This window comes from Schistosoma haematobium, chromosome 1 (genome assembly GCF_000699445.3).
Source record: "Schistosoma haematobium chromosome 1, whole genome shotgun sequence".
Classification (NCBI taxonomy): domain Eukaryota; kingdom Metazoa; phylum Platyhelminthes; class Trematoda; order Strigeidida; family Schistosomatidae; genus Schistosoma; species Schistosoma haematobium.
Window position 1 is genome coordinate 81563101 of NC_067196.1, and position 12302 is coordinate 81575402.

The window sequence follows — 12302 nt, forward strand, 5'->3', positions numbered from 1 at the left end:
GCTATTGTGTTATCCTCGTACCTACTTAGTTTTGATAGCTATTTGTGCAACGGGTATGAGATTCAATTCAATATAAAAAGGTTTGGATTATCCCTTTGTTTATACTTTAACTGAAATTAAGTTAAAAATGATGTCCGATGAACATTTAAGTGGAGATAATTGTATAACGCGATAGTGAACCATTGGAAAAAATTTCTGACAATAATTCATTTATACGAGATTGGATAAAAACTACTGAAACTCAAAACTAGTCCCATCCAAGTATTGTGGTAAATAAAATGCGAAACAAACCGATTTTATTTACCACGCAAAGGTTTATACACCTGTGTTCGAGGAACCGTTTTTGTATGAGAGCTAACGATACTATGAAGCTTTTCAAAGGAAAATATATGGAGCGAGGTTCAGAACCTACAACCTAATGCTTGAGAATACATGACTAACTAATATATCACTACTTCAATTGTACACTGTGTAGCCTAATTCAAGAAACCATAACATTTCACTTTGAAATCAATCATCTATAACCATTGAATACACACTTAACCTAACGCATATTGGCGCGTTCAATATTCTATTGATTTGAAAATTATACACTGAAATAACTTTCAGTGTTCAATTGAAATAATCGATTACTCATTTGACATTTTTACACTTCAGTGAACATTTTGCATTAGTTTTGGGAAAACGTATGAAAAACAATATGAATAGATTATTGTTAAGAAAAAAAATCAAAGAATTAATGAACTGTATTGAATGTGATATGATAAAAATCATTAGTTTAACTGATTCTTTAACTATTCACAACAAATAGCTTTATTAATTTATGGTTTGAACAGTAACCTCGATCAGGGGTTGAAGATGTTTAGTGATTGGTTCATAGTAAAACGATGAATATGATTAAGAGACTGTAATTATGTTATCCATGTAAAGTCAGTGGCATATATTGATACACAGTGCTGGACAACACTATACATTCTGGTTTCATTCTTTTTTACTAACTATAGTTTATATTTCAAACTTTTACTATCCCTTATCACTTCATTGTTTTGTTTTTATATTTTATTCTATTTTCTTCTTCCCATTGATATGGGATATGGCAATTAGGTTAGCTGTATAATTTGTGCCAAGTCATACATACATCCATCTTATAATTAATAACTGATTATAAAACCCAAAAGTTCATATGTCAATGATTTCAATCTTGCTACATAATAGATTTTTATAATAACATCAAATAATTAGTGAAGTCCTTCAAGGTGATTAACAAACAATCAAACTCGAACCTTTTGAAATTCGCTGAAGCGTTAGCAATCAAACGTTTAAAACCAGATCTATGTATACAAAAAGAGACAGTAATAAATCTTTCTTTACCCTGGTAACAATAACCGCCACCCTTTCTATTCATTTGCTCCTATTTATTTATTTATTGCGTCATTATTGCAACTCTTTCTGAAGTTCAAATTACATCATACATAAATGATTGATTTCAATTCATATATACTTTATTACCATTAATCTATTTTCATGAGTTCTAATCACTATTCCAATGTTCCAGAACTTTCCCTCTCTAACTTTATTTATTTATTCGAACCAAACATTTTATGAGCTCATTAACTCTATCTGAATCTTTGCTACATCATCATACACATGTATTAATCCTTAATCACACTCTTATGTATAAATATGTCAATATCTGTAATAATGTTGATTTTCAAATATTTTAGATCGTAAGCAGCTGATGAGAATCTAACAAAATAAAATGAATTCATATTATTCTGCACCAATCTTTGTTCTTGCTCTATTTAAGATAATAAAGGGAACTATGTGTATGAAATTAGTGAACATTTGGATAACTTTTTATTCCCTGATAAAATCTAATTATCATATCAGCATAGTGATTAAACTACCAACAAAGATATCAGATTAAAAAAATAATAATCTCAAGATCATAGTTTTATAAGTAGAGATCAGTCAAACTTAAAAATCATTAATAATAATGGTAACTAGTTTATTGATTTAGTTGAAAACGTGTTTATACTAACTTATTTATAAGAATTTGTCATTTTTGAAAGAAGAAAACAAAAACCCAGTTAAGTTATATCTTATTTATTTTAATACAATTGATGAATGATTTCAATAATCCGTTTTCTGTATTCATATTAAATTTATATTGTGAATATCTTTAAAATAAATTAATAAAACTATTCAGATAGTTACTGTCAAGTTTTAGGGATCACATAAAATAAACAAAGTTACCTATTATATGATTATTGGTTATTTTTTTCTTGTAATCGGAAAAAAAAGTAATAATTGCCAAGAAAATTTTTTATATTTTCAAGTGTTAACCATTTTGGTAGAAGAAATTTAAAAAAAGGACACATTTGTAAATACACAACCTATAACTTTGCTTCTTTATGTTTTTTAATTTATTTATTTATTATAAATGATGACTGATGTGAAATTTTACTCAAAGTTCTATAACATATTTCTCTCCAAACCATATGATCTAATCAAGAAAAGAAATGGTTCAGAAAAAAAAAAACCAAGTAGAACATGTGATCTGTGTATGTATGTACACGCATGAGAAAGAGAGAATGCGCGCTCATTTTATTTTTGTTTTTTTCTCCTGAATAATAATAGACACAGAATAGTAAAAAGAGAATATTTTTTATTGATTAATATACCTAATTAGTATACATGTCCACGTGTTGTTATTATGATGATTACTGGAATGTTCATAGTAAAATTTCAGTAGAGTACCTGATTAAAAACACTTTTGTGGATATTATAGTAATTTAATAGTTGAATTCATGAATCAATTGAAGCTAGACCATCATGGGAAACCTGGAAGCACTAGATGGCCGTTTCATCGTAGTATGGGATTCCTCAGCAGTGTGCACCCACGATCCCCTACATGGGACATCGCTAAACGTGAAGGTTTAAAGATTTATTTGACAACTCATCATTTTTATCTAGTAGTCTTGGCTGGATACTAACATTGATCTTCCCGTAGTTCAGACAGACGTAATAAATGGTGGTATGGCCGAGTAACTCCAATCTACCCATACTAGCTATTTTACAACGTTATGTTTCACACCATTAATGTCATGGAAGACGGTATATTGCGCAGTGTATACGTTTTTGATAAGCAAACATACGTTTAATTAACGTAATGTGTAGAGTTTATAGAAGGTATTTGCATCAATGTCATGATTTAATTAGACTCTAACCAACCAGGACTGGACGTAAAATAACTGAAGTGGTCAATGCATGTAACTATATCATTTATAGGTATTATTACAAGCCAATTATAAAGTAGGATTTTACTTTTGAAAGATACAGAATGCATATCAAAGTAAAGTGCAGTTATTCAAAATGATATAGACTGAGCTTCATTACATTTAAGGCAATTATCCGAAGCGAAAAATCGACTAGTACATAGGTCTATGCTATGAAATGTCCAAGTTTATATTTTATCATTCAATTCGGATAATCTACAAAGCTGAAAAAACTAACCCAAAACGTAGGTATAATTAAAGGTACTGAATAAAAATTAATCTTACTCATCATGGATTTTTGAAATTTGATCTACATCTGCAGCCGTCACAGTGGACATTGAACGTTTACGCTTTTCAAACTCTGATCGTAATGAAGGCAGAGTAACTTGTGAAAGATTAACATTAGTGACAGAATTCACTCGAGGTGACTTTGTCCCAACTAGATAAAAAAACATGAAAAAACACAAAAATAACATACTACACTAACGAATAAGATGAACAATCTTCAAGATTAAGTGAGTTAGTTTTCGTGGGAAATCAATAGATTTTTACAAATAGTTTGTTGAGGATGCTAGATCACTAGGAATCACTCGGTAAACTTATTTTTGTGACTTAATTATGGAAATAAGAATTTGTATTCGCGCCAAAAAGTACCCGTTATTTTCTTCAGTTTTTATTTCCTACCTGGATCTTAAACGTCATTAGTTCGTTTCTTCTTTTAGTGAGCTATTGTGTGACGCTTATCAACGACATTTTCGTATTGTATATGTTACTCATGAGTTGAATGTTTGCTATTTGTTCTTCCGATTTGCTTGTGGAATATTTTGCCTGCAATACTGGTTTTCTTCCTCTAGTTAGCTGGGCTAGGACGTAGAGGAATACCTAAGCCTCATCCTGTTATTGTGTTGCTAGCTTAAATTCCGATACCAAGGTGATATCATGAATGTAATATCTTTAAAGGTTACTAGATATATGAGATAAGATGTAAAGTAAATTAGAGTAAGACAGTTACACAGGCATCAATTAGAAAACATAGGAAATATAGACTTGTTCAAAAATATCTTTCCGTAAATGACTGCCTGTAATTTAATAAACAAAATGTTTTTAGCTCAGAAAGCAGTAATAGAATTGACTAGTTATCTGATTGGTCCTACTAAGGAATTAGGTTAACAAACTGTGGACAGTATCAAAGATAAACTTATCATATGATGGCTAATGAAACGTCTGTCTGGTTGTCAATTTGAAGTAGATATTAGAATAAACACTAAATAAATACATTGTCAAACTATGTCGACCACTAAAAGCATACACAATGACCACCAAATTCATAACAACGGAAAGACTAATGAAATATAAGACAATGATATGAACTCATAATAAGGTATTAAGGAGGAAGAATATGTTTGTAAATAATAGTGAATCTATCTGACAGACTTTTAAATTAACATGAACTATCACTAATTAAAAAGGTCTCGATTTCAGACCACGACTGTTAGCTTCTGAAATTATTATTATTGATAGAGCCTGATTTAAACTATGTATCGAATGATCAAGCGAACGTAGTGAGGTGTACAATTTCAGCTGCATTATTAAGACAAAAACCGAATGCCACTAATCTATCTAAAGAAGAAATGTATGCTCCAAAACAGTTAATTAAAGACAGGAAAGTTGTTATTATGAGGGCAGACAAGGGAAACACCACTGTTGTTATAAATAATTTTCTTTCATAAAAGAAAAGTCAACGAGCATCTCCACAATGCGCCTTACGAAAAAATATTGAATAACATATGTAGTTTTTATAGAATATTCGATAATTTTGATGTTTGATTATATTTCCTTGAAAAAGCTTGGACCAGATTGCTAGGTGAAACGTTGGGTTTACCTCAAATCCATTCACTGAGATTTTACAAATACTCCTTATTGTTTCACATCAACTCGGTTCCCAGATACTGTGAAACTCTTTGATCAAATTTAGACGAAAGTTCTTATATCATAGTAAGATAGACTTAGTTTTAAATACAAATTTACAAGCATTATCACGATGATGTCTAATACTCAATACCGAGTGAGTTTTTACGACAGAATTCGAAAGGCTAACACTAACTTACATGGTTTGATGTTGCAACAGAGTTACACATCGTAGGGAATCGACTACTAGGCAACGATATAGTTTTATTCAATTTTCATACCTGTTAATTGTTATTATTAACTATGAATGCATTATTGCTATTTCAGATACACGAACTCACAGTTACAGACATAAAACTGATGTACGAACATCACTTGTGGATCGATTTAGCCAAGCAGGTGAATGCATGTTTGTGTATACAAATTCTTTGATTTTAGTTTAGAGGTAACATGACTGCCAAAATCTTTTAACTAATATTGGCAGAAAATGACTAAAGTAAGTTTTGACTTTTTTTTAAGGACATAAATCTATACTTTGTATTTTTAACTTTTGAAGCAAGAGTAACTGGAATGCTAGCTGAAACAATAGGAACTCCAAGTATTATCAATTATGTAAATAATAATTTCATGTAATTAGAATTGAGAGGTCACTTACGTTCAGTTACTAAGAGAAAAACAAGTCTGATAACCAAATAATCAGAATAACTAAATAATTAGATCTCGTTAGGCTAGTCAAATGTATAAAGTTAAACACATGTAGATTCCAGTTTGAATATATGAGATTATGACTGTTGATTGTGGGCGGGACGATAAATTAAAAAGACTGAAACAAATGGTAGGACACACACTTACGACGCTTTAATGGATTATTTGGTTGTGACAGACTGCCAATCGATGGCAGTTTACTTGAAAGACAAGGAGATGGGCGCTAAAATAAATAGAAATGAGAAATAACAGAACATAAATTTGTGGAAATGAGGGAGTATAAGCCTACCAAGCCAAAAGTTCATAACCGACTTCTACAGTGACAAAAACACGAGCTATATGCGCTAAGTATTAGATCTCTCTACATTTTTTTATCTTAGCGAATTCTATTTAGTACTTAAAAATGAAAATGTTATGCGATCAACCCGTTTCATTCGGAACACGCTAATATTTTTAAATGAGGGATAAAATATATTTTGTTAACATGCATTAATTTTTATCATTGTTGTTTTTATACTTACAGCTCTGTTGATCTTAGTTAACGAAACGAAGTATAAGGAAATCAAACACAAAGAGGAGATAAGTGGTGTCATTAAAATGGAGTTTAACAAGGATTAGGTTTAGTACTACCAGGAAAGACAAGAAGACAAGTGACGAAAGAGTAGAGCACTTCAACAGGACGACAATACTCGCCTAACCACTATTTATCTGTTGTCAGTGTGAGGTTGTGAAGACTGTTAACTATCATTGAAATCATGGATCGATCTAGCTTAAAGCACCACTGAAAACCTATAAGCAGTTAGATGCCGACCCAATAGTCTAGAAGTTGTGTGAGAATTAGGTTACACTTTGTAAACCAATGAATATGATGCCTTAATATATAATTTAGTTATTTATGTCATAGTTAAGTATGCAGTTAGCTCAATTTGAACAAAGAGAAAATGCATGATAATCACTATGTGTAGGAAGTATGCTAGTTTTCTAATGGGAAATGAAATATCGTTAGACATAGTGAACTAAAAGCTTGTAATAAGAAAAGTAAACCACGTAAAACAGTGATAATACTTCTGGATTTCCATTCCATCACGTTTGTGCGGACCACAGTCATTTTCAGCAAAGAACATAAGAAAAGGTGTTTTACACGAATCACCTCTGCTTAGCTAATATTAAGAACAAACTTTAGTACACTGGTCTACAAGATGCAGATCAATAACAAGTGAAAATGGAAGAGGTTCTGAAAATTTTCAGAAAATTATAAAACATTGCTTCTTATAATGAATAGATTATGGTATGTCATGTATTGTAAAATGTAGGCGAACTGTCGTTAGAATTGATTACCTCAAGTGGTGTTCATCAGGGCTGTCCACTCCATTCTTGTTCAACTTTGTCGTTGACGTACTTTTAGAGATAACAATCTCCTCATCTAAATTTACAGGGGTTAAAATTCTACTGGAAGATTCACTTGTTGACTTGGAATATGCCGATGACATAGTTCTATTTGGTGAAGATGCTGACAAAATGCAGAGTCTTCTGACCACTCTAAGCAACAATGCAAGCATGTTCGGGATGTGATTCTCCCCTCGAAATGCAAAATGTTGCTTCAGGATCGGGTTGCATCGACACCCGAACTAATGATAGGGAGTGAAGTAGTTGAGCGTGTCGACCGATTCACTTATCTGGGAAGTCTCATCAGCCCTTGTGGTCTGGTGTGTGATGAAATCTCAGCACGGATACAGAAGGCTCGACTAGCTTTTACCAACTTGCGTCATTTATGGCGTACGCGAGATATCCATCTATCAACCAAAGGACGTGTTTACTGCGAAGCAGTTCGTTCCGTCCTACTTTATGGCAGTGAAACATGGCTGGTAAGAGTAGGGAATATTCGTAGGTTACTAGTATTTGATCATAGGTGTCTTTGAAATATTGCTCGTATATCCGGGGACCATCGAGTAAGTAATGCAGTTGTTAGGAAACGGGTACTAGGTAAGGATGGCAAATCAATTGATGAAGTAGTGAAACTTCATCAGTTGAGATGGCTGGGACACTTGTTACATATGCCTAACCGCCGACTGCCCCGAAGTGGGATGTTTTCTGGTGTAGGAGTAGGTTGGAAAAAAGCTAGGGGCAGCCAAATCAAAACATGGCACAAGTCCATGAAGTCACTGACAAGTGGACTGATTTATGTTGGTAGGTTTAGACTACCTGGTTGGGATCCGCGAGACGATAGCAATCGATGGTTAGAGACCCTGAATGACATGGCTCAAAATCGTTTGCAATGGCGCAGGTGCATCCACTCTTTGTGTTCTCCCAAATTTTGATCTCCTTATTCCTCCTTGTATCTGTTTTTTTCTCTTCCTGAATTTATTTCACTGTATTATACTCCTTAAATAACATCTCCGAACACTAATTTTCCTGATTACTGCTTATACTCTTATTACCTCTAGCACTACGGGATTTGAATCGACCACTGCATCTCTGTGCTAATGTGGTGTGGCAACTCGAACTGATGTACGTACGTACGAAGTTCTACGTTGTTACTGATGACTGACACACACAATATGTGTTTATTTTACAACCTCTACTTCTTTTGTTTCACTCAGACTTCTTGCCGAAAAATCTGGATTACTCGACTGATCAGTCAGGTGTAAATTGTAATCATATTCTATTTATTATGAATAATTATAAATGAGAAAACGTGGAAAAGTTGAATTTTCAGTATGAGGCTTCGAACTAATAGATGCTGATGACTTCTTGCTTGGTCAAACCTGTGTAAAGAATAGTAATTTCTCCGGAATACGATATGTGAATCACTGATATACGTACGTACGAAGTTATACGTTGTTACTGACTGATTAAACTAGTCACACTATCTCAGCAATCAACAACTGATCAATGAAGATGGGACATGTAAAAACAGACCAAATGGAGATATGTCAATATATTATCTTAATGTGATTAAAAAAGAGAATATGATCTACATCAAAACAAAGCAGTATTATTTCACGAATTAGGTTGTCATATTGTACATATCACATGCCAAAATAGTTCAGAAATTGTGATCTCAACAGACAAAAAAATAAGGAAATAAAAGCACTCACCTTATTAAATGTGACATATAGGGAGCTACGCTTAAATGATTGGATATCATCGTCAACAATAGCATTAGTAGTGGTGTCAGATATTGTAGTTATTTCTTTTGTTGCAGTAGATTGATTAACAGGGTTACTATCAACGTCTAATTTAGAATATTTCTTATTTAGATAATAATGACCATTCGTTGAAGTGTTTATTTGCTGTTGTTGTTGTTGTTGTAATAATTTATCCTCATTGTTAATAACAGTTTTACATGGTGTGGAATGACTACGATCGAATGCAACACGAGCAATATCAGTTAATAAATCATTAGTTCCATCATTGGTTACATTGTAGACATTTTTAGTAGTATTATTACTAGAAATCAAAGAATTGTCAACATTATTATTAGATTTTAATTTATCAAAATCAATGGAATGTGTATCTACATCAGATTTCATATTACTAATAGTGGTAGCAGCAGCAGCAGTGGTAATACTATTATCATCAATCATAGTTTCTGTATGACTCACTAAACTAATAGGCGAGCTAACTAATTGATCTACAGTAGATTGATTTACAACAGGAATAGGTTGATTGCTTGGATGGGCTGGTATTGCAGGTTTAGCAACAGTGCCAGATGCACGAACTAAATTGCGTAAAACTCCTAAAAAATCAAAATAGAAAGAAACACGTGGAAAGAAAACATCTAATTAAAAAGAAAGTAAATAAAATAATGGGTAGTATAATATGAATTATTTGAAAATCCTTGATTACCAAAAACTGATAGACAAGAAATGTTTGATTTAGCTATACGCAATCTAGAACCAGGTATACATGCGGATCAGATGAAGTTGCTACATCATATTAGCACAGCGAATTGCAATTGTAGTAGTAGCAGTAGTGGTAAGTGTATCAACACCAGTGGAAAAGACTGAGTACAGACAATCTGATTCGAGATAAAAGGATAAATTACTAGAATACAAAAATATAACATAGTTTTAAAACTCAACATGAAAAGGAAAATATAGTGTATTTGCGCAATTATGAGATTCGGGACATAACAGTTTAGAAAGTTTTAAAAAGATTTAATTTAGTCCTACATACAAATATACTTACATTGATTGTAAATGATGAGAAACGGAATAAGAACACTGGGATTGATTTATAGATCGCTATCATAATTTATGGTGATGATAAAAGAAAGTATGAAACATACATGTTTCGTAAAATGAAAAATGTCGAAAATTTGTATCACTGAAGAATCACAACTATATAATAATTTGAACCAACATTTTAAGGAGACAAATAACTGTTCAATAAGTTTTATTTCATAACTTACAATGTTCTATTTTATGGACAAAAGCTTTGAACTTTATTTACTAAACTGAACACATTTTACACTGAATTAATGAGTACAATTTGTAAGAGAATGAAAAAAAAGAATAATTAAACACCTTTGAAGGGGGACCAAATGTTTGGTGGCAACAGTAACTTACGCTGCATTCTTGAATGAAACAAACAGAATAATCGACTGACGATGAAAATGTCATTGAATGAGATTACAATACAATTTAACTTAAAAGCGGAATACTGTTTAGGATTTATAAAATGAAAATACAATTTAATTTCATGGTATGTTTTCTCCATTAAAAAACTCTAATAAAGAAAGAATAATAATAATTCGTTTAATTCATAGATTTTTTTCAGCTGCTTACAACCTAAAAACAATAGTATCAATGCATAGGTTAGACTTGACAGTTTCAATTAAATTGAACATTGAGTAGAAGGTTAACAATAAATTGTGGTGTCGGTTATTACGTTAAGCCCATATACCTTATTTTAGATTTCGGACGGGCCAATCTATTCATTCTCCTTGAGTCACATTTTGACCTTATTATTTATTCACTTATCAACCGTGATTGTTTTTATGTAAACGTACGTGTGCCCTTCTTATCTTATTCACCACATGTCTGAAGCTTAGTTTTGTGTTACTATAACTATTGATTAACGCTTGGTTAAAAGGAAATTGGTTCATATGCCTTCTCCACTGCGCGTCGTCTCACCCTCTCTTCTTCGCTTCCTTCGCTACGTCTCTCTGATTATCTCTTCCGATCAACGATTGTACAAAATATATGTATTTGAAAATCCATCCTCGTATTTGACTTATTTAATTCCGTTATTCACTAATGCGATCTAAGTCGATAATTATATACGACGATTGATGATATATATATATCTCAATAGCGATCAAAAACGATCTCACTGGAGTCAGATCCGGGGTCACTAAAGTAGTGGGCCTGCCGCCGTCGAACTCAACGCAGCAAGCTACGGAGATGAAGAGACTTCTGCACTCTATACTTTCAACAAACAAACTCAATTGTACGTGAGCTGCTATAAAATATATTTATGTTATATCTCTATCAGTAGAAAATTGTATTTCTGACATTCCGTGACTTAATGTAAGCCACTTGTTTAGAGTAAATAAAGAACATGACGTATAAGGACAGTTACAAATGTGTTGAACAGTGCAAACGAATAGAAGATATGTATCACCCTAAAAACAGGGTTTATTTAAAAGGGGATAAGATTATGGTATCCAAAATTATGTTAATAAGAGTTTTGTGATCTCAATTCACTTATTTATTGGATGAACAAACAAATCTATAAAGTTAACAGGAATATCCAAATTATCGTCTATGAATTCCCTTTTTAAAAACATAAAATTTCAAATATTTGTATTCTGAGGGTATGAATGCCATTGAACAAACCGCGAAATCTTGTTTCCCTTCATATTAATTGAAGTAAAAGATGTTATATGTTGATTTAAAATTGAACATTGACAGTGAAACATACCAGATAACTAGCGTTTTTAAACATTGCACTGAATTTTTCAATAACACTAATTTTAATGAAGACTAATGGTTCATATAAATATTCCAGTATGAAACATAATCTCAAAAATTAACCAAACAAACAATGAAATGATAATAGACTCTTATAAACAATACATTTAAATACTTTATCCTTATGAGAATACTAATAATTTATAAAGAATAAAAGGAAACTGATAAGACTAATGTATATTTTAATAACCTATCGCTTAACACTAATCCTATCTATATATTAGTGAGCAGTGTACGTACAGCTTTATACCATATATATAATGAATAGGCTAGTCGATAAATAACTTTAAACAAGGTATTTTAATTACAGGAAAGGAAACAATGTACAATGATATTCATGCTTGATATATTTGTACTTACAAACTACACAAGAGTAACAGACAAGTATTTATTCTATCTTAATGTATCAATAGCTAAGAGAAGAAATATAAAT

General features: G+C 31.9%; 1 protein-coding gene across 1 annotated transcript in view; it reads right to left on the reverse strand.

Moving 5' to 3' along the window:
- The window catches only part of CAMSAP2_1 (Calmodulin-regulated spectrin-associated protein 2), a 68675-nt gene that overhangs the window by 22670 nt on the left and 33703 nt on the right, over positions 1-12302 (reverse strand). The window contains exons 6-8 of the mRNA XM_051209829.1: positions 8990-9630; positions 6039-6114; positions 3564-3717 (exon numbers count right to left, since the gene is read on the reverse strand). Coding sequence (XP_051075294.1) covers positions 3564-3717; positions 6039-6114; positions 8990-9630 — 871 coding nt within the window. The remainder of the gene's footprint in view (positions 1-3563; positions 3718-6038; positions 6115-8989; positions 9631-12302) is intronic.